The sequence below is a fragment of the Engraulis encrasicolus genome, chromosome 11, assembly GCF_034702125.1.
Source record: "Engraulis encrasicolus isolate BLACKSEA-1 chromosome 11, IST_EnEncr_1.0, whole genome shotgun sequence".
Lineage (NCBI taxonomy): Eukaryota > Metazoa > Chordata > Actinopteri > Clupeiformes > Engraulidae > Engraulis > Engraulis encrasicolus.
In genome coordinates, this window is record NC_085867.1 from 379,437 (window position 1) to 402,230 (window position 22,794).

Consider the following 22,794-nt stretch of genomic DNA (forward strand, 5'->3'; position numbering starts at 1 on the left):
TATTTTTGTTCATAAAACTTCATTTGGGAGGGTGGTAGCTTTCATATGAGCGACTTCTGAAGCCAAGTGATTAATTGAAAGTCGGGATATTAGCTGTTGTTCCAAACAGATGGATAGGCGACAAAACCTTTCGCAATGGCTGTACTTCAATTTTAAAAAAAACTTCACTAAAGGAACTACATTAAAACATCCAAACGATCCGTCATGTAGCTAGTCCAAATAGTGAAACTGTCCCATTAGATGTAGTGTGTGTGTATGTGTGTGTGTGTGTGTGTGTGTGTGTGTGTGTGTGTGTGTGTGTGTGTGTGTGTGTGTGTGTGTGTGTGTGTGTGTGTGTGTGTGTGAGAGAGAGACAGAGACAGAGACAGAGACAGAGACAGAGAGTGTGTGAGTGTATATGCGCGAGTGGGTGAGTGTCTTACTGTAACCTGATGTCTCTCCCAGGTTGTATGGCGGTCCCCTGTCAGAGAAGACCTCTTTTTATCTGGCATCTGCCCTGACCTCACACTCCTCACGTCTCACACAGCTGCAGCTGAAGGGCACGGACAGATCACCATTTTCATCACTGCATGTGTCCTCTTCAGCTGGGTGTCAGCCCCGGGAGTTGAGGTACTAAACATTCACTCTACGCATCCCCCCTCTCTCTTCTTCCATGATCTTAGTCAGAATAGACAGATAACAGGCAACGTGCAGCTAACAGAACTAGACCAGTCAGAACAGACAGATACCAGGCAACATTCAGCTAACAGAACAAGACCAGAGAACAGACAGATACCAGGCAACATGCAGCTAACAGAACTAGACCAGTCAGAACAGATAACAGGCAACAACCAGAACTAGAACAGTGGTTGGGTTCTCCTCCAACTTCATCCGTGTGTGTGTGTGTGTGTGTGTGTGTGTGTGTGTGTGTGTGTGTGTGTGTGTGTGTGTGTGTGTGTGTGTGTGTGTGTGTGTGTGTGTGACATGATGCTGCATATATGTGTGTCTTTCTTTATCCAGGCTGGAGAGGTATAATCTGACAGAGGAGATCTGCAATCTGGTCTCTGCTCTGACCTCACACACATCTACACTCACTGGGGAACGCCTGAAGAAAGAGGAGGTGGAACGATTATGTTCTACTGTTAGTCATCAAGACTGCAGACTGGAGACACTACAGTAAGCACCACTTCATGTCACTGTGTTTTTCTGTGTGTGCGCGTGTGCGTGCATGCGAGCTGAGATTCTCATGCAAACACGCACACACACACACACACAGAGTTTAGTGTTATGGGTTAAAGAGCGATGTGAAAGTGTTTTTCATGATGACATTTACACTGGATTACTTTTATAAGGTCTTTGAAAAAATGATGATGAATCACCATCCCCATCCTCAGAAAAAAAAGATTAAAAAGTGCTGTTTTTTAAATTTTCCTGCTGTTAGTATGTTCTGTTACGGAGATCGAGGAATCCAAAGAACTAGGTGAAACATCACAACAATTTTTCATAACCTTTCAAGTACACGCCTCCTTTTATGTGAAGATGCTACCAGTAGCCACTGTAGCCATTTGGCTGAATGTGCGTGTTTACTTTGCAGAGTTATGTAGTAAATAGGGTTTTCACTTTCAAAGTTCACAAAATGCCTTGTGTTCGACCTCAGGTCCCTTATTCATCTACCAGTGAAATAGTCGGGCTTGTGGTTGTGTAATATAGCCTAGTTGCTATTGCTTCTCTTTGGTCTTTTACAGCAGGTGTGGGCAGCAGCTAGCTGTCCTTGGTCAGGTCTCATCCTATTTACCTTACGCATCTAAGAATCCCGGTCCTAACCTACGTTAACCCTATGACTCTACGATCTCTTTCTATCTCTTCTTTCTCTGCCTTCCTGCTATCTCTGCCTCTCCTCTCTTCCTCTCCTTTTAAATCCATCTCTAACAATTATGTTTTCTCATTTGTGAAGCACTTTGAGTTGCATCCCTTGTATGATGCAGTGCTATACAAATACAAATTATTATTTTTATTATTATTATTATTATTATTATTAGTCATTGACATATACACATTCAAAGCTCTTAAATGTCTTGTTATTCAGGATTTGTACAGGAAGGTGTTACATCCTGCTGGGCATTGCTGCCTGTCGCACCTCCTCCGGTGCCCATGGGTCAGCTGCAGGGTCATCAGTCGGGAACCACCGTGTCAACAACGTTTCGCCCCTTTAATCCCGAAACGTCTCCGGTGGCGGGGCAGTGACAGGGACGTCTCCCTGTCACCCCTTGCAGCTGATAGGTGTTATCCCTGCGGCTGTTTTCTGGGGGTTAGTTGTTATTCCCCCAGCTCCTGTCCTTCCTCCTCAGCCAGAGCCAAAAGCTACCTTTTTCTGCCTCCTCTGCCAGCTCCTTTGTTGCCTTCTTTAGCCTTCCTCCAGTGACTCCCACATCCTTCAGAAGGCGTATGGTCGACAGCCCCATAAAGCCTCGGCATCCAACTTCGACTGGATATATGGAAGTCTTCCAGCCCTCCTCCCAGCACTCCGCAGCCAGTTCGGTGTACTTGGCCTTTTTCCGTTCAAAGGCTGCCTCAATCCCTTCCTCCGATGGTACAGTGAGCTCTATTAGAGCTACCGCTCTTGCCTTTGCAGACCAAGCCACTATGTCTGGCCGGAAAGATGTGGTGGTGATCTCTGTGGGAAAGTGAAGCTTTCTATCCAAGTCAACCTTCATGCTCCACTCCTGGCCGGGAGTGAAGGGCCTTGTTGTTTCTTTTTGCCTGATGCTTCCAATTCCTCCTTCCGCAATGAACATGGTAGAGTCCTCTGCAGGCGATGGTATTCTGCTACCCTGTCTGCACTCCTCCAGCACCTCGGCTAGCTTTCTCAGGACCTGGTCATGGCGCCATCTGTAGCGACCCTGAGAGAGCGCGATTTTGCAGCCTGACAGGATGTGCTGGAGGCTTGCGCTGGGAGCACTGCAGAGTGCACAACATTCCTCCTTTCCGAACCACTGGCTGAGGTTCCGAGGACAGGGAAGCGTGTCATACGTTGAGCGTATAAGGAAGCTGAGTCTTGCCTGTGGGATCTTCCATATGTCTGACCAACTGATGTTTCTGTTTGAGATTCCCTCCCAGGTTGTCCAGCTTCCTTGCCGACCCTGAGACACGGCCTTGATCTTGTCTTCCTCCATCCTTGTCACCTCCGGTGACTGGTAGCTGGAGCATGTTTCTCCTGAACAGGCCAGTGTCAGAGAGGCACCGTGGCAGCCCCAACCACTTTCGGATGAATGAGTTGGCTTTCCCATCCATCTTACTCACGGTCGATGAGGGGATCTCACTCATTTTCTGGGGCCACATTACTCTCTGGTAGAGAGTGAATTGGTAGCACCAATGTCCATTTAAACTTTCTGCCAGTATGTGGGTGGGACAACCGTTTGGTGTCACTCGAGTTTGAGCAGTGGGTGCATCGACCACATGGGCAGAACCCTTGGGGTGGTGCTGTCAGCCAGCTTAGCTGTTTAGGAGGGCTGGGTGATGTATGCACAAGTCGATCTCTCAGTGATCGCGTTTTCCTAAATGCGATGCGTGGTTGTTCAGCACAAATGTCACTTAGGGCCGGGTCGCTTTGTAAGACATGCCAGTGTTTTTTAATAATTTGCTTTACCTCTCCACCCAGGTTTGAGTACCCACTGCTCAAACTCGAGTGACACCAAACAGTTCTCCCACCCACATACTGGCAAAAAGTTTAAAATCAACTCATTCATTAACTGCAATACCACCCATGTCGTTTACATCCTAAAATGCCCGTGTGGACTCATATACATGGGGCAGACCAAACGAGCGCTGAAAGTCAGAATTGCCATAAGAAATAAGAACTTGGACTATGCAATAGCGCGCCACTATGCAAAGGCGAATCATGGCTCATGCGCTTCGCCTAAATTCTAGGGAATAGACAGCATTACACCTCCCCAAAGAGGAGGTGACGTGGTCAAACTTCTACTGAGAAGAGAAGCCTTCTGGATCCACACACTTAACACAGTGGAACCCCATGGACTTAATGAGGACCTTTGTCTCTCATGTTTTCTTTGAGAATGTTTGATTTTATCATTATTATTATTTTTTGTTTTTTGTTTAACTTGGGTGTTTAGCATGCTCTGGCCCATAATTATTATTTTCACTTTGATTTATTTTCACCTTCAGTTTATTTTTTACTGACAAATGAAAACGGTTAGATCTACCATGAGCGCCCTTACTGGTTAACTACTACATACATAGAAGGGAGGGAAGATGTCTTTATTTTGACTGTGGTATCACCAGTATGGTTTGACTCTGAAGAAGGCGCAGGTGCGCCGAAATGTCAGTCATTTTGTGCACCAAAATAATAAAATCTCTAAAAAAGTTGCTGAGTGCTCCAGTCATCCCTGGGTCTAGTCTCTGAAATGGATGTTTGGCTGCTAAGCCGGACTGTATATAAAAAAGTAGCACCACAAATCACGGTAGAATTATATGTGCACCTCAACTCTCCTGTTTCCACCAGAACGGTCCATCGAGAGCTCCACAGGGTCAATACACATCCCGGTTAGGTCACTCAAACTCAGACCGCTTCCTCTTGTGTTTACAGTTCATCCTTTCATCCTTCTAGGTGGTATGCAGACATTACCTTGAATACAGTGGCTCTTGATAAATCACAAAGACTTGCTGTCTCTTGAATTTCTCCTTTTTGAACTCTGATATGTCACCCATAATGTTGTGTGTGCATTGAAAAATGTTGAGCAAAACTGTGCTCTTACCCTGCTAGCTGAATCTCCACATTCCACCTTACTGGTGCAATGTGCAATTAATGACGGCAGACAAGCTTGAGACATGAAACTTCCCACTCTTAAATGACAGGTGTAAAGTAATTGTGCTCATTTTTGGTAGTCTGGGCCACGTACATAAACAATGTTTGTGTGGTCTACAGATGTGTGGACTGTCAAAAAGAAGGGCCAAGCAATTCTCAAAATGTTGTTCAATATCTTGCATCATTGGGAGCCTCTTCATATGGAAACGCAGGTGCCACCTTTATCCTTAGGACATTCTGAACAGAAGATTCTAGAGCTGCATAAGACTCATTTTAAGCCACATTTGGATTGTGCCATGATAAATGTATATCTGTCAATCCAAATAAAGAAGTAAAATGTGTTTGTGTGTGTGTGTGTGTGTGAGAGAGAGAGAGAGAGAGAGAGAGAGAGAGAGAGAGAGAGAGAGAGAGAGAGAGAGAGAGAGAGAGAGAGAGAGAGAGAGAGAGAGAGAGAGAGAGAGAGAGAGAGAGACACAAACAGAGAGACACACAGAGAGACACACAGAGAGACACACAGAGTGTGCGTGTGCAGTTCAGGTGTGTGTCAGGATTGTACAGGTAGCTGTTAATACCTGCTGAGCATTGCTGCCTGTCGCACCTCCTCCGGTGCCCATGGGTCAGCAAGAGAAAATAAGACTTGTGACACAAACATCTTTATTGTATAAATTACTAGACAAATATAGGGAACACATTCACATTCATCATGCATGCACAGGAGGTGCCTTCCTCAACCACCCTCGCAGGTAGCTGTAGCCCTACGCCAGAAGCAGATGTCGTCAGGTGGTGTCCAGCCTTCTCTGCGGTGTTTCGGCCCTGAACCACAACACCGCCAACTCCGGCTAGTGGGCCAACAGTGAGTGGCCAGGCTCACTGCCCATCTGCCTCTGGCGTACAGCTCACACCAACAATACATACGTTTCATACATTTGATAAGCATAAAATAAAAAAATGTAAAAAATAAAAATTAAAAAGAAAGTTACAAAAAATTTAAAAGGAAAATAAGGCAGCTGTGCTCGGGTGCGTTGGTTGCTGCTGGGAGATAGGCTTGCTGTTCCCTGCAGCTGCTGTCTGGGGGGTTAGGTGTTCTTCCCCCAGTTCTTCCCCAGAGCCAAAAGCTCCCTTTCTCCACCTCCTCTGCCAGTTCCTTTGCTGCCTTCTTAAGCTTCCTTCCGGTGACTCCCACGTCCTTTAGGAGGCGTAGAGTCGACAACCCCATAAAGCCTCTGCATCCAACCTCCACTGGGTAGATGGTAGTCTTCCAACCCGCCTCTCGGCACTCAGCAGCCAGCTCAGAATACTTGGCCTTTTTCCGCTCGAAGGCAGCCTCGATTCCTTCCTCACTTGGCACGGTGAGTTCAATGAGGGCGACCGCTCTTGCCTTTGTGGACCACGCCACTATGTCTGGGCGGAGAGATGTGGTGGTAATCTCGGTGGGAAACAGAAGCTTCCTGTCCAAGTCGACCTTCATGCTCCAATCCTGGCCGGGACTGAAGGGCCTTGATGTTTCTCTTTGCCTGATGCTTCTGATCCCTCCTTCCGTGACAAAGGTGGTGGGGTCCTCTGTCGGCGATGGTATTCTGCTATCCTGTCTGCGCTCCTCCAGTACTTCGGCTAGCTTTCTCAAGACTTGGTCGTGGCGCCATCTGTAGCGGCCTTGTGATAGCGCGATTTTGCAGCCTGACAAGATATCCTGGAGGCTTGCATTGGGAGCATTTCAGAGTGCGCAACATTCCTCATTTCCAAACCACTGGTGGAGGTTCCGAGGACAGGGGAGCGTGTCATAGGTTGAGCATATAAGGAAGCTGAGTCTTGATCTTTCACATGTCTGACCAACTGATGTTCCTGTTTGAGATTCCCTCCCAGGTTGTCCAGCTTCCCTGCCGTCCCTGAGACACAGCCTTGATCTTGTAGCGGTCTTCCTCCATCCTCGTCACCTCCGCCACTACCATTTCCTTCCTTTCCTTGCGGTGGGCCTTGGACCAGAATCTTGGTGCATCTCCGCATCCTAGGCCTGCTCTACCTACCTGCACTCTGCCCATGATTTCCTTGTGCTGCAGCCGGCTTACAGCTTGGTCGACCTCGGTCTGGGCGTTCCACTTGCGGCCAGTCAGGACCCTGGCGTTAGCCTTCCTGACTGACTCGTCTGTGGACTCCCGAAGCTCAAGGACCAACCTGGCTTTCTCTTGCATGTAACCCAACTGTAGTGACTTCAGTGGTAGTTGCAGTGTATTTCTTCCGAAGAGGCCAGCTTCAGATAGGCAACGTGGCAACCCCAACCACTTTCGTATGAATGAGTTGGCTTTCCCATCCATCTTAGTCACGGTTGATGAGGGGATCTCGCTCATTTTCAGGGGCCACATTACCCTCTGGTAGAGTGTAAACTGGTAGCACCAAACCTTGTACTTCCCAGGGAGTTGGCTTTGGTCAATCCTTGCCAGGCCGTCACATAGCTGTTTCATGACGGTCTTCCCCATCTGTTTATCAGATAGTTCTGCAGTGTACTGCCTCCCCAGTCTATTGTTTATGTGTGCATTGTCTAACTACTTGATGTCTTTCCCAGGCTGTATAAATGTCCCCTGTCAGAGAGGAGCATTTCTCCTCTGGTCTCTGCCCTGACCTCACACTCCTCACATCTCACAATGCTGGAACTGGAGAACACTAACTATGACCTGCAGGACTCAGCATTGGAACTCTTGTGTTCTGCTCTTTGCCATCCGAACTGCAGACTGGAGATTCTACAGTAAGCATCTACACGCACGCACGCACGCACGCACGCACGCACGCACGCACGCACGCACGCACGCACGCAGGCATGCACGCACGCATGCACGCAGGCATGCATAGGTGTCTACAGTAAGCATCTACACGCACGCACGCACGCACGCACGCACGCACGCACTACTGTGCATTTTTCATTGCGTTTGTGTGTGTGTGTGTGTGTTTGTGTGTGTCTAGTGTTAATGTGTAGTTTGTCCAAATGTAACCTGAAGTCTCCCCCAGGCTGCATAGGTGTCCCCTGTCAGAGAAGAGCTGTGTTCATCTGTCCTCTGCACTGACGTCAAAATCATCTCGTCTCACACTGCTGAAGCTGGTCAAAGACAGACCATCATCATCCTCATCATCATCATCATCATCATCATCACTGACTGTGTCCTCCTCTGCTGGGTGTCATCCAGACTGCAAGCCCCGGGAGTTGAGGTACTAAACATTCACTCTACACACACCCCTCTCCTCTTCAATGATCACAGTCAGAACAGACAGATAACAGGCAACATGCAGCTAACAGAACTAGACCAGTCAGAACAGACAGATACCAGGCAACATGCAGCTAACAGAACTAGACCAGTCATTAGGTTCTCCTCCAACTTCATCCATTTCCAACTTTCTGGAGCAAACTTACTGTGAGCTGAGTTTGCAGGGCAACTAGTGTGTGTGTGTGTGTGTGTGTGTGTGTGTGTGTGTGTGTGTGTGTGTGTGTGTGTGTGTGTGTGTGTGTGTGTGTGTGTGTATGTGTGTGTGTGTGTGTGTGTGTGTGTGCGTGTGCGGCAGGACGCCGGCAGGCCGCACTCCTGACATGCCATGCAAACACAGAAAAAAATAAGATATACACCCGTCGTAACTGCCGCCGAAAACGCAGAAAGTTAAAATTGTGTTGATAAAACATAAAGGCTGGAAATGTGCCTGGTCGCAAGCCTAAAATCTGCGATTAGAACTGCGCGAACAAGTGGCAAGATTCTCCGCCTAGGTTGGCGCATCTACGAGCCAACGCCGTGTTCGGCAAACAATCAGAGCGCCTGGACAAACTTCGGCCAATTCAATCGCAAACTTTCCAACACAGAATGGGAGCAATTCGAAGAGGAAGAGAGACTTTTTAGGAAAACATTGGACGTTAAACTAATGAATGACAAACAAACAATTGGATTTACCGGAAGTAACCCACGTCATTGGATTAAGCTTATAACCATCTTAAACGGAGTATTCTATCGCAACGGAGTCTTTACGGAGTCTTTACACCAACCCATCGAGACGGGAGACCATTAGGATTACCCTTTCTAAAATACACCGCAAGAATTCTACAGAAATTCCCCATTTGCAATGCACTACCACCAAGGCCTAATCCAGAGACACTCACGGAATGGATAGACCAGCAGCTGCGCTTCGTCCGAGGAACCATCCAACCTGCGCTCAGCAGATTATTCCAGCCCCAGCGCCCAAGGGAACCCAGAGTGGTAAGCGAACAAGAACTAGCGAAGCTCTGGCAGAACCAAAGAGGCAAGGCCATAAACATCATTCTCAATGACAGCAAATATCCAGAGCAACCCCCCACAACAACTGACGTGACCCAGGTCCACCAGTACTACACCAGAAAATGCCAGCCGACGCAGACGCACCAACCAACAGGCTGCCCCCCATGGCATGGCAGCCTTGATCCAGAAAACCCAATTAGCCTCCCCACCACATCCGACTTCACCGTGGAAGAGATCTCCAAAGTCCTCTCCAGTCTCCCTAACAACAAGGCATGTGGTGCAGACGGCGTGTCATATGAGGTGATTAAAGCAACCAAACATTTCTCAACAATAACGCTTACGCAGATCTTCAATGTGTGTTTAAACAATTGCAAAGTACCCGACTCCTGGAAAGGGGCTATCATCTATAGAATACCCAAAAAGAATAACATTCCAGACGACCCATCCACATGGAGGGACATATCCCTCCTCCCTACCATATACAAGATCTTTATGAAGTGCATTTTAAACAGAATCTTACCGTGGCTGGTGGAATCCGGAACGCTGTCATCAAAGCAGAAAGCATACATCCAAAGGCGAGGAATGGATGAGCATGTATTTTGCTTAAAAACAGCCATAGACGATTTTAAACATCAGTCGTCCCGCTTTTACGCAGTGTTCCTTGACTTTAAAGACGCATTTGGATCCTTGCCCCATGGTGTAATGCTCCAGTCCCTGATGGAAATTAAGTTACCAGAACAGTACATTGAAATAGTAAAGGACGTGTATGATAACTCATTTCTGCAAGTCATATGCGGACATCAGTTGACGCAACCGGTCAAACTTGAGGTTGGGATTAAAACCGGGTGCCCTTGGAGCGCCGTGAACTTCATTGTGGCGTTAAACCAATGGCTGAAATGGCTATGCCCCCTCGCCCCACCTGGAATTACATCCCCGAATCCTGTCCAGGCCTTTGCAGATGATGTCCTCATAACATCGAGAGAAGAAAGCGTCATGATCAACATGCTCTCAAGAACGGAACTTTTCCTGCAATGGTCTGGGCTTGAGGTCAAGGCCAGCAAATGTGCAGTGTTCTATGAACGGCGCAGCGGCGGCAACAGGTGGTACAGGGCTAAGCACGACCACCCTCCCTCATTTACCATAGCTGGGAACGAGATTAAAGTATACTCAAGACACAAGACATATAGGTACCTGGGCCACATGTTCAATATAGCTGGGGAGTGGCACAAACAACTTGGAGAGATCCGTGACAAATACTTGGAGAGACTACATCAAATAGACCAATGCCCTCTGCCTGTCTGCATGAAACTCCAGGCAGTGCGTGATGTAGCCCTATGCAAAATCCAACATTTATTCGCAAACATACACATAACTAAGAAAATGCTTAATGAACTGAATGACAAAACCGTGGAGTTGGTGAGGAAATGGCTAAGCCTAAATTCACATACAACCAGAAGCATCATCTTTTTGAAAAAATCAGACGGGGGACTTGGAGTCCCAAACATTACATGGACATACACGGCCACCCGAATAAACCACCTGTTGTGCATGCTGAACAGCGATGATGCGACAGTTCGGGACATGGCTCGGGGCTCTCTACTTCTGGATATGAGGAAGCGCAATATTCCATTAGCCCCTATCGGCGAACCAAGTTTCCTGGGCTTCAAAAAGAAAACGAGTGGGAAATTAGACAGCAATGCCAGTGGATTTGGAGTACGGTCTGACTGGCCAGATTTAAATGACCTATGCACAAGTAACAACGTGGAGCTCAGATGGGTAAATAGGAGTGGAGCTCAGGTCATCGTCAGCGAGGAGCTTTTAATGGACCCTGATGTTCGTGCAGAAGCGACTCTACACCATGACGAAACCAGCAAAGTGATCAGCAGCAGGATGTGCAGGTACGAAATCATGCATTACCTCCATTCACAAGAACGCGCCCATTGGCTGAACTTGCGACTTCAAGGCAAAGTCGCGTGCCTACAGTGCGCTGACCATACGGTCTCTCACTCCGCGCTCCATAATCCAGCTGTCAATACAGGCATTCTTAAATTTGTCATTAAAGCTAGGCTCCAAGTTCTCCCTACTCAATATAACCTTTCTCTCTGGTACCCAATGCGCCATAAACCATTCTGCCTGTTACATACTGACGAGACTATAGAATCTACAGCGCACATCATGAATGCCTGTATTGCTTTTAAAGGCCTGTACACCGCCCGTCACAACCGCATTGTGGACATTACTGCAACAGAACTGCGCAAACTACATGGACCAACACATGTACACACAGACAGAAAAATCAACCCAAACTGGTTTTCCCATTTGACCACCAATGATGTTCTGGACAATGTTCTTAAAGACTGCCCTAACACCCCTGACATTGTTCTTGTGGATGAGACTCTAAAAACCATCACAGTTGTGGAAATAGGATGCTGCTTTGATGCATATATGGACCTGTGCTTTGCTGAAAAATGTGTTAAGTATCAACCAGTAATTCATGCATTGACAGTAAGTGGCTACAAAACATCCATGGTGGTACTTATCTATGGTAGCCTTGGACATGTTCATAAATTGTGTGTCAGAGGTTTGCAAATAGCTGGACTAAATAAGAAGAAAGCAAAACAGATAGCCAAGTATTGTTCAATATCTGCAGTTATAGGCAGTCTGCATATTTGGAGGAGGAGATGCCACTTGTATCCCTGAATAGGCTTCAGGCCAGTATAACTTTTGCATTTATGTAGAAGACACATTATTGCTACTTTAATATTGTTTGGGGCGCTGTATTGTTTCTCAATAATTATTGGTCCTCCCAAATAAAATAATCAAACTGTGTGTGTGTGTGTGTGTGTGTGTGTGTGTGTGTGTGTGTGTGTGTGTGTGTGTGTGTGTGTGTGTGTGTGTGTGTGTGTGTGTGTGTGTGTGTGTGTGTACCCGTATTGGGCTGTGTTTGGCATGTGTGTGATTTTGTACATGTATTTGTGTGTGCGTATGTTTTTGTCCGCACGTGGGCATATGTTTGTGTGTGTTGTAAGTTGTGTGTGCGCCGTGTCATGATGCTGAATATGTGTGTCTTTCTTTCTCCCAGCCTGCAAGAGTATAATCTGACAGAGGAGATCTGCAATCTGGTCTCTGCTCTGACCTCACACACATCTACACTGTATGGGGAACACCTGAAGGAAGAGGAGGTGGAACGATTCTGTTCTACTCTTAGTCATCAAGACTGCAGACTGGATAAACTAGAGTAAGCAACACTTGATGGCACTCTGTGTGTGTGTATACATACACACACACATAGTGTTGCTTTTGGCAGCACATTTTATTTTTAGTCTTAGTTAGTCTTGTTTTGACAGTGTTTTTTGTTGGGTTGTTTTAGTCTAGTCAAGTCACAAGACTTTTAGTCTTTAGCTAGTCTTGTCTTTGAGAGCTTTGTTGTTACTTGTTTTAGTCTAGTCAAGTCACAAAGCCTTTTAGTCTTAAACATTTTAGTCGGCTAGTAAGACTAAAATGTTCCTCTGACTACAATGGCTAGACTAAAATGTCACATACTTTTCCTCACAATGAATGTTACATAGCCTGCTTTTTGTCATACATTTATGATGATGAAAACTGACTACAGTTGCAGTCTAGTTTTTGTTAAGTAATGATTATCTTGCAGATGCACCAATGAACACATTTGACATTGAGGATTTTTTTCCTTTTTCTATTTAATGACAGCTTTTTGCCACTTAAACAGTACAACAGCATCATCGTTGGCAGTACCCATGACGAGGATATAACCAAAAATGATTTATTGGATTAACCTAAAAAAATTGTGGAAAATATTTCCACCAGATTAAATCAAGCACATTTAGCATCAAAGAAAAAAATCTCAACCTTCCATTCATTTAACTTCACTTTGTTGGGTTGATCTTAAAGTTTGTCACACAACACAACAAACGTGTCATAACAAAAGTGATACATTGAAACCTTTTGAGAACTTGTAAAAAAAAAATCCGGCATCAAGCAGCCTCATCCCAACCAATCTCTCAATCAGTGCCTGGCACCTGATTACTAAGGGCTGGTAGGTCATGAATCAATTACTGCTTGCACCTGCAAATTCCTCATCACTCTGGTCACATGACACACTTTCACCTGTATATAAAGCTGGACTGCCACAGTGCCTGAGTTGCTTACCTGACTGCCTACTGGCATGGCTCAGCAAAGTGCTTGCTTGACTGCTTTGTGGGTATTCTATGCGAGCCAGCCTGTGGCAATTTTAGCTCATGGCTTTTGTTAACTTGCTAGGCACATCATGCATTGCTTTGTGAGCTAGCTTGTAACATTTTAACTTGTTAACTAGCTTGCTGCATTGCACATGTCATGCAGGTGAGAGGTTCTAAGGGAAGAACCATCCGCATGGCAGACAATTGGTTATACAGCCTCTCGATAAAGTTAATGATGACAAAGTCATATCAAGTCCAACCAATACTCATTATGATTGTGGCAGAAGTCTCCAATAAAATTCTCAAGATCTCATGATTGTGAGAGACAGCTCTGAAAAGTAGTTAAAGAGAGCAGTGGCAGAGTGGTTCCATGCTAAGAGTGCTTCAGTCACGGTGAAGGATGGGAGGTGGGACAGAACCATGATCAGGGTAGGCTACCTCAGTTATGGAGGGGAGGAGGAGGGAGGGGGGAGGGGGGCAGGTTTCCTTACACCAATTGCAGGTCAGAAATCAAACTAATTTGAATGTTGTGTGTACAGACAACGCTTATATCAACCCAACTAACAGAAGTTAAATGAACTTTGTTCAAGTATGTATGAATTATTAATAATGAGAAGGAGGAGTAAGAGTAGAGGAGAAGTGTTATGAAATTCGTCAGCAGGTGCATTGCGTCAACAATGTAGGCCAGTGTGCTCTGCTGAATATGGACACCTTCCTACACAGTTATGCACGATTCGAATTGGCATCATTATTATTAGCCTAATCATCATCATCATCATAAAACTGATAGTAGGCTATGCGTAATAGTAGGCCTAATTTTAATTCGTCAATAGGCCCTACATCGCGGCAACAATGCAGCCCGCAAGGCGTTGGATTTTGTTTTATAGCCATGGGATTTTGTTTTTGACCATGAAATGTCTTAATAAAAAAAAAGTCTGGCCTTAGCCTATACATCAACTTGAATCCAGCATATAGTGGCGAAGGAGAATGCAGGCAGGCAATCTTGTTCTTTATCAAAATGATATTGATGGACATCTTTTATGTTTGTTCAATAAAATGGTTAGTTCACTTTGAGTTTGAAAGACGTGTCCCTTCCAATGTACTAATGATAAGCACAGAGCTGCCGGTGCCTGTGACATGCCCATGGCTGCAATAATTAATATAAATTAGGGCTGGGACATTGATGCACTAATTTCGATTAATTAATCACACAATGCGATTAATTAATTAACACGATTTTAAAAATTAATCGCAGTATAATATAGCTACATATTTCTGGATTAGACCAGTGGAGGGCAGTATTACGCCTGATGGTCAACAGCCTGCTGAAATTGAGAAGAGTTCTCTCTTCTTTTAAAAATGAATAATATTTTTAGATTAAGCTTATTTATTGTAATTATTCAAAATCCATGTGGAAAAAAACACATTTTTCACTGTTCTCAAGTCAGATATTGAAATGTGATTAATTCGATTAATTAATTCCAAAGCCTATAGATTAATTCAATTAAAATGTTTAATCGAGTCCCAGCTCTAATATAAATATTAATCTTTGTTTAAATGCACTTAAACTGAAATTCGACAGAATGACGGACCAGTTTCATGTTAACGTGGACTTGTTGCTGGCTCGGAGTACAGAGAGAGAGAGAGAGAGAGAGGGAGAGGAAGAGAGACGCGCACGTTTCTTAGAAGCTCCTGTCTTCCAAACGTTCAATAATCCGACGATATGCACTTCTTTGGAGGTTAATCCAGATTCAAATTATTATTGCCCCGTGTCCCATGGGACAGCCGCATAACGCACAACACATTACGGCAAAAAGGTTCATGTTTCACTGTAGGCTACGTTTTCAAAGATAAGTTGATTGTGCCACTTCGCGCCATCTGCATGGGAATGTTGTCAATTAGCCTATTTCATTATTCTTATAGCCTAGAAGTCGCTCTTTCTGTGGGGTTGGGTTTCCAATGTTGCTGCATCAACGTCAAATAATTCATTGGCGATGGAAGATTGACGGATGGGACTAATTGACAGGTCAGATGGAGCATAGGGAAAAAAATAGGCCTACTTCTCGCTCGTGTTCACTGCGTGCGTAATGCATTATTTTCTGATGTTCGACAAAATCTGACTTCTCACACAAACAAGACTTTCGTATCATTAATGAGCATTTAACATAATGGCATGTCAATGTGTCTGGGCTCCGTTGTATTTGTGCGCAGATTACTTAGCCTTGTCGGAAAGAAAAGGTCTATCCAAGCAGCGGTAGTCTCAGAAGTGGGGCGCGCAATGGTGCATGAAAATGTTTCGTTTCTCTTTTTGTTTTGTTTTGGATGACGTCATGGTTTTTATTTCCACAATTATGTTTAGTCATAGTCATCGTCATACAGCAAGTATTTGCGTTGCGTTTCCTCTAAGATTTCCTCATGTGGCCATACATTTAAGTCACCTCTGGTTTCAAAAACGTCAAGCAGTTAACGTTTTCGTCATGACAATTGGCTTGCAAAATGTTCGTTGACTGAGATATGTCGTCCTCGTTGTCGTTGACGACAGCAACACTAGGCAGGGGGCGTCACTATTCGAAATGACGTCATTCGCCGCCGAAGGCAGCCAATGAGTTAACTGCTCCTTCACCTACAAAGGCCAGAAGCTGAACGAGCTGCTTCTCCCTGGTCCGACCCTTACCTCAAGCCTTCTTGGTGTCTTGCTGAGACTCCGGGAACATGCCATCGCCCACATCAAGGTTCCACCAAGTCCGGTTGTTACCAGAGGACAGGCTGTTGTTGCGCTTCTTGGATCTGAAAAGTGACCAGCAAGTGTCTATGAATGGCAAGTCCTCCCCTTAAGGACCACATGCAGCCCCTGCTGTCCAGCGTATGCACTGCAGAAGCATGTGGGGATGATGTTCGTGTTGCCACTGAGCGGTGCTTCTACGTAGACAACCACTTGCAAAGCCTCCCCTCCACTGAAGAAGCCCGGCAGCTGGTTGACAAACTCAAGGCTCAGCTTGCCACAGGTTGCTTTTGATCTACGGCAATGGGCTAGCAATGCCCCGGAAGGTTTACAAGACTACATTGGATTCATTTTTGGTAGCAAACACACTCAGAGAAATCTAGGCCTACCACCGTTTTTTTTTTTTTTTTTTTTGATCACACCCCAATAGTAAGTTAACAGCCAAATGGCTAGTGAGGATCAACTTGTTACCAGCCAAAGCCATTTTTTACCCGCATTTGGCGCTCTGGCACACAAGCACACACTTGGATTTGTGTGAGTAGAGAGAGTAGAGTAGAGTATCATTTATTGATCCCGAGGGTAATTAAGGTGTCAAGTAGCATACATACATAAATACAGAAGAAGGCACAAATATTTACAAATATTCACCATACATTTATCCAGATCTCCCTATTCCACTTACACACACACACACACACACACACACACACACACACACACACACACACACACACACACACACACACACACACACACACACACACACACACACACACACACACACACACACACACACACACACACACACACACACACAGTACTACTGGAGGAAATAAACCAACTGTGATTCATTCTCCAACGAGTGGAGAGCAGTATTTCTGAGACAGTATTTCTGTGAGTTCACGGAGTTACGGGCACCTGCTGTCATGATCCATTGCGCGCGCCAGCAACTAAACCAAAACACCATTGTTTTCAAGCCCAATGGCCCCTCCTCTGTGAGTATGTGTGTTGATGCTCTAGGGAAGGGACATGAACTAATTAGATTTTGGAGGCTTTCAAGATGGCAGAATTTTTGTTTGTCCCATAACTTCTAACTGGGTGGATGGATTTGCCCCAAATTATTTAGCTTTGTTTTCATAATAGTTGTGTGGTTTTAAGCCTATGTACGGCACTGATCTATGTATAGATATTAAATGTATTTCTTTTATATTTTGTAATTCAATACATACATTTATAAATAGGTGGACGGGAGTGGTAGGAATGATGGGGGAAAAATCGTGTTTCGGGAATATACCTTCCGCAGTCGGAGGCGACTGCATAGCCCTATACTAGTTGTTTCTCTGTCCGAGTCTGTGTGTGTGTGTGTGTGTGTGTGTGTGTGTGTGTGTGTGTGTGTGTGTGTGTGTGTGTGTGTGTGTGTGTGTGTGCTGTTGTTGTTGAAGTGTGTGTCTAGTGTTAATGTGTAGTTTGTCCAAATGTAACCTGAAGTCTCCCCCAGGCTGCATAGGTGTCCCCTGTCAGAGAAGAGCTGTGTTCATCTGTCCTCTGCACTGACACACACCTCACGTCTCATGCAGCTGACACTGAATGGCACAGACAGATCATCATTGTCACTGACTGTGTCCTCCTCAGCTGGGTGTCATCCAGACTGCAAGCCGCGGGAGTTGAGGTACTAAACATTCACTCTACACATCCCCCCTCTCATCTTCAATGATCACAGACAGAACAGACAGATAACAGGCAACATGCAGCAAACAGAACTGGACCAGTCGTTAGGTTCTCCTCCAACTTCATCAACATGTGTGTGTGTGTGTGTGCGCGCGTCGACATATGTTTGTGTGTGTTGTAAGTTGTATGTGTGCATCGTCATGATGCTGCATAAGTATGTGTGTCTTTCTTTTCTCCCAGGCTGCAGAGGTATGATCTGACAAAGGAGATCTGGAATCTGGTCTCTGCTCACACCTCACACACATCTACACTCTCTGGGATAAACCTGAAGGAAGAGGAGGTGGAACGATTATGTTCTACTCTTAGTCATCAAGACTGCAGACTGGAGAAACTAGAGTAAGCAACACCTGAAGTGACTGTGTCTATGCAGAGACAGCATAGGAAGCTGAGTGGCCTCCCTTATTCTCGAGCGAAATTTTGACATCATCAATGTTAAATTGGTGATAAAAACAATTATTCACAATACTGCGTTCAGTTTCATAACTACAACATGTTGTCCTGTAGGTGAATGAAGAGATTTTGTCTGGAATCGCTGTTGTTCACTGAGGAAATCATGTGCTATGAAGCCGCCAGCAGCAGTCAGGCGTCATGAGAGTCAAGTTGTTTCTACAGTTCTATGCGAGTTGCCTAAATGGAAAAAAAAAGTAGGCCTAACACTTCCAAGGCCATGCGGCTTCCCTGGGTAGATAGTTAGTTAGTGAGATAGTGAGTTAGTTAGTTAGTTAGAAACTTTATTGTCCCCAATGGGGAAATTCTTGTCAATAAGTAAAGTAAACACCAGTTGTATTACCTATGACATGATAAAAACCCAGATATAACTGACACGATATGACAATAGACAGCCCGGACAGGACAAGAAAACTATTCAACAGTTCCACTCAAATTTCAGCTTGACTGGCATTTATACACAATGACCAAAATGCAAAAAACGCTGGCTGTGAAACTACATTGGGGAGGGGAAATAAATAGCACATAAAAGTATATACTAGAGCCCCCATACTCAGCTAGCGGCCCGCGGGCCTTTTGCGGCTCTTATTTTAAAATCGCGCCCCAGACTGTAGGAAGAAGCGTGCCATGCCCTGCCCCCTCAATCAGTTTCTCCCTCTTTGGCAGTCACTGCAGTATTGACTATGAGGGTGGCATCACCAGAGGTTGTGAGGTAGACTACAAGGGAAGGATGGTATCAGAGCCTGTAAATACATTATTTACAAAGTTCTATATGCCTCGTTTTTGAAAGTAATGGTTGGCCCAAATTTGATTGCAAACAGTGTGTTAAACTTGAAGGACTTCAAATTGGTTTAACAGTAGCTGTAGCTAGTTGCTAACACAAATGAAGGAAAATGGTGTTTGAGCTCTGCTGGCAGCTAACTAGTGGTACTTAAAAATGAATTGCTTGATAAACATTTCACACTTTTAAACAGTCCACAAAATAGTTAATTTTGAATGATTTATTATTGGCTGACTGTTGCATTTAATCAACATTGCATCAAATGTGCCATTTTCTTGTTGACAAGACCTGAGGTGTCCTCTTTGCTGGGTCCATATTATTGCATCTGATTCTCATTATGGATGTGAGAGCTGCATAGGCCTAAACAAAGTCATAAGCAACATTGGTTAGATTGGTTTGAAAAGTGTTATCTTCAGGCTTATTGGTGTTCTCACTAAGAAATACATCTTTATGAATGCAACCTGCAAATATAGGCTATCAGATGATCTTATGGCATTTTAAAAATTATTGAAGGCTGGCAATGAGAGCAAGGCAGGCACCTCACCCCACGCTGCTCCAGGAAAATGTAGGCGAAATGTTCTCCCATCCTGTCACTGGAAAATAAATATCTGCTGTGTGTGTGAGTGCGTGTGTGAGTGCTTACAAAGGTATTTTTGTCATTTTTGTACATTTTGTTGTGTGTTGTTCTCCCCCTTATTTTTTTAAATATGCTATTTTGGGAGATGTCCGGGGGTTAGGTGGGGAGGGGGAGAAGAATAAAACCCTTGGAAGTTAAAAATGGAATGGCCAATATGTTACGTTCAGAAACTGTAGGCAGTGTAGCCTGACGTTTATTGGGTGGGCTGAACTTTTGCTAGCTTTGTTGTTAACGAAACTCCATGCTGGAAGATATGGGATCATGAACCACTGACAGTTTTTTTTATTTTATTTTCCTAATAATTTGAATCAACCATGAAAGAGTTGGTTTCTGTTGGTTTCAGTTGGTCTCTGTTAAAGAAAGCTTGGCTACACAGTTGTGGTTGTAACAAAAAGTTTGTGCTATGCCTGTCACGAGCACTTCCTGAGTGGAGATGCGCAGTGCACATTGTCATGTTGCTTATGAACTTAATTTTGGTGAGGATGAAGTGGGGTGGTTTTCTTTTCATTGGGCGAAAATGATGCGCCATAACCGTGTATATTTTCAGCTGGTCTACACAGACTTTTCTAGACGCACACCGGACATGACGGCTGTCGATCACGGAGTAAGGACGGTGGTCGGCAGTTGTCATTGTCCCAGGTCGCTAGAGCATGCTCATTCACCCTTTAAGAGCATTTATAACCAAAAATGTCTTGACATGGCTTGGCATGGAATGGCTTCATTACAGACGTCTTAGTACAAATACCATTTCCCCCCACCATTCACTCTAACACAGATACACACACGCATGCGCGCACACACACACACACACACTCGTGGAGATGTGTGTCTAGAATGAATGTGTGTGTTGTCTAATTGTAACCTCATGTCTCTCCCAGGCTGTATGACTGTCCCCTGAGCGTTTCTCACCTGGTCTCGGCCCTGATCTCAAACTCCTCACGTCTCACACAACTGAAGCTGGTCAAAGACAGATCGTCATCATCCTCATCATATTCATATTCATCATCACTGCATGTGTCCTCCTCAGCTGGGTGTCATCCAGACTGCAAGCCCTGGGAGTTGAGGTACTAAACACAAACTCTACACATCCCCTCCCATCTTCAATGATCACAGACAGAACAGAGAGATAACAGGAAACATGCAGGAGACTGACACATGAAAGGACAAGGATGGGTTTCTCCTTGATGATGGGTGGTTGATTTATTAAAAAAAGAAAAACTGTACCATAAACGTTTAAATCAAACAAATAAAGCAAGGCTTTAAGTTCAGTGCAATGGGGCTTGGCTTGAGACAACAGGCAACGTTCAGGCTGGCACAGTTGCGCGCACGGGCTTGTCCACATCATGGACATGGTAAATGACTGTTGCGCCTTGCACCCCTACAGCGTCTGGGCCACGTCACCGCACCATCATAAGTAGCAGTCTCGCCGCCACCTACAGGGAGTAATTAGGACAACACACTAACAAGGTGCAATTAGTATCACTTTTGCAACAGAACGTTTATCCTAATCTAATTAGAAGACCTAAATCTAAATCTTCTAAATTTAAACATAAATATATTCAGGAGCTCTTGTATGAAAACAATAAATAAAAAGAATGGCTCTTACAGACAGTCTCCGTGTGTCGCAGCGAATGTGTGTCAAATATTTCTAAGGGAAATTACATTTTTTGTGAAAAAAATTACATTATTGGGCATGAGGAATAAATCGTCCTCACCAAGGGGAAACAATAATGTAGGGGTGATTACATTAATGCAAACGAAATCGAATTAATGTAATTGAAATTTGGTTGCCAAGTATAAAATTCATACACAGAGTTCCAAATATGTAATGTGTTATAACATTTTGAAGAGAGGACTTAAGTGTAAGAATTAACGCACAAGAAGTGTGTTAAACTCTTCGCGCTGGGCTATCAATAATGTAGGTGAGCTACAATAATTGGGTGTGCAAAAAATAAATTCCTCACACAAGAGGCATCGATAATGTAGGTAGAGATTCATGGAATCCTCAATTGTGTAATTAATGATAAATCCCGTCTTGTGCCCGTCTCATAAAATCATAACATAATAAAGTAGAAATCTGAAGGTAATTGTGTGAATTCTTGTGTGGTTGGCTTCATAGAAATTGTTCAAATAAGACAAATACAGTTCACCACAATAATTTATTGTAAAAGCATCATCGGGTAATAACGCTCATACAGCCAATGTGATTTGCAGGGCATACAACTTGAGTAAAAATATACAATATATACACGCGTGTATGGAAGGATACGCTATGCTTGTGTGTGTGTGTGTGTCTACACTATGCGTATGTGAGAGAGAGACTGAGAGCGAGAAAAAGGGGTGAACAGGGGTGAACAGGGGTGAAGAATTCAAGTTGATAAGACAATACTGTATTGGCCCGAATATAAGATGATCCTGAATATAAGACGACCCCCCTTTTCAGGCTCATGTATTGGGGGAGAAAAGTTTTTTGAAGACTAAATTTTGTTTCACATTGGAAACTTCTTGGAAAATCTGAGGCTTTTTACATAGAGCAAATTTCACAATATAATTTTCATGACATTTTCATGATAAAAGACCACAGATGGCTACTCGTACCCTTTTCCTTTCTTTGCTCACTTTACCTGTCAAGCACCAGTAGGCTACAGCCGCCTGGGTCCGCCTGTTCTAAGTGCGACACAACATAGCCTACATTCAGAGCATTGTCTGCGCCAGCCAGGCAACCAGTCAAGTAGAGATAGGCTATACTTACAGTTTTTTCTGTTCGCTAAAGCACATTTTTTGTAACCTTTGGCTGCTTTTGCTGAACTCCTCACACAGATGCACAAACCTATAACCAAATCAGCCAAACTAATAGCACAAAAACTGATTAGCACTCAGTTTGTAATGTTATAAAACACACTTTGCATAACTGTAAACACAACTCACTGCTTTGCATACAATTTGCAAATTATGAACACACTCCTAGAAAAAATATTCACATCCGTGTATATGTTGTACACTATAATACCAATTCTTAGACAACATGTGACAGGGGTAAACACCTTTAGATAATCTCTTCACCTGGCAACCAGCATGCTGTATAAGTAAGTCACCGGTGTAGAAAATAATGGAAGGAGAAAGAAACACCAGAAGATTGAGGATCAGAGGAGGGTGAGGAAAGGGAGAAAGGAGACAAAAACACAAATAATCACAGATGACACATTCGTTGACCATGTCATCAACCATGGCA

The 22,794-nt window shown here is 44.5% G+C and overlaps 1 protein-coding gene across 1 annotated transcript in view; it reads left to right on the forward strand.

The window, feature by feature from the left end:
* The first annotated feature begins 540 nt into the window (after nucleotides 1-540).
* The window catches only part of LOC134458637 (NACHT, LRR and PYD domains-containing protein 1b allele 5-like), a 49,776-nt gene continuing 27,522 nt past the window's right edge, over nucleotides 541-22,794 (forward strand). The window contains exons 1-8 of the mRNA XM_063211066.1: nucleotides 541-609; nucleotides 1,000-1,155; nucleotides 7,362-7,541; nucleotides 7,802-7,999; nucleotides 12,131-12,286; nucleotides 17,468-17,638; nucleotides 17,878-18,033; nucleotides 20,441-20,626. Of these exons, the coding sequence (XP_063067136.1) occupies nucleotides 7,441-7,541; nucleotides 7,802-7,999; nucleotides 12,131-12,286; nucleotides 17,468-17,638; nucleotides 17,878-18,033; nucleotides 20,441-20,626 (968 nt within the window). The 5' untranslated portion in view covers nucleotides 541-609; nucleotides 1,000-1,155; nucleotides 7,362-7,440. The remainder of the gene's footprint in view (nucleotides 610-999; nucleotides 1,156-7,361; nucleotides 7,542-7,801; nucleotides 8,000-12,130; nucleotides 12,287-17,467; nucleotides 17,639-17,877; nucleotides 18,034-20,440; nucleotides 20,627-22,794) is intronic.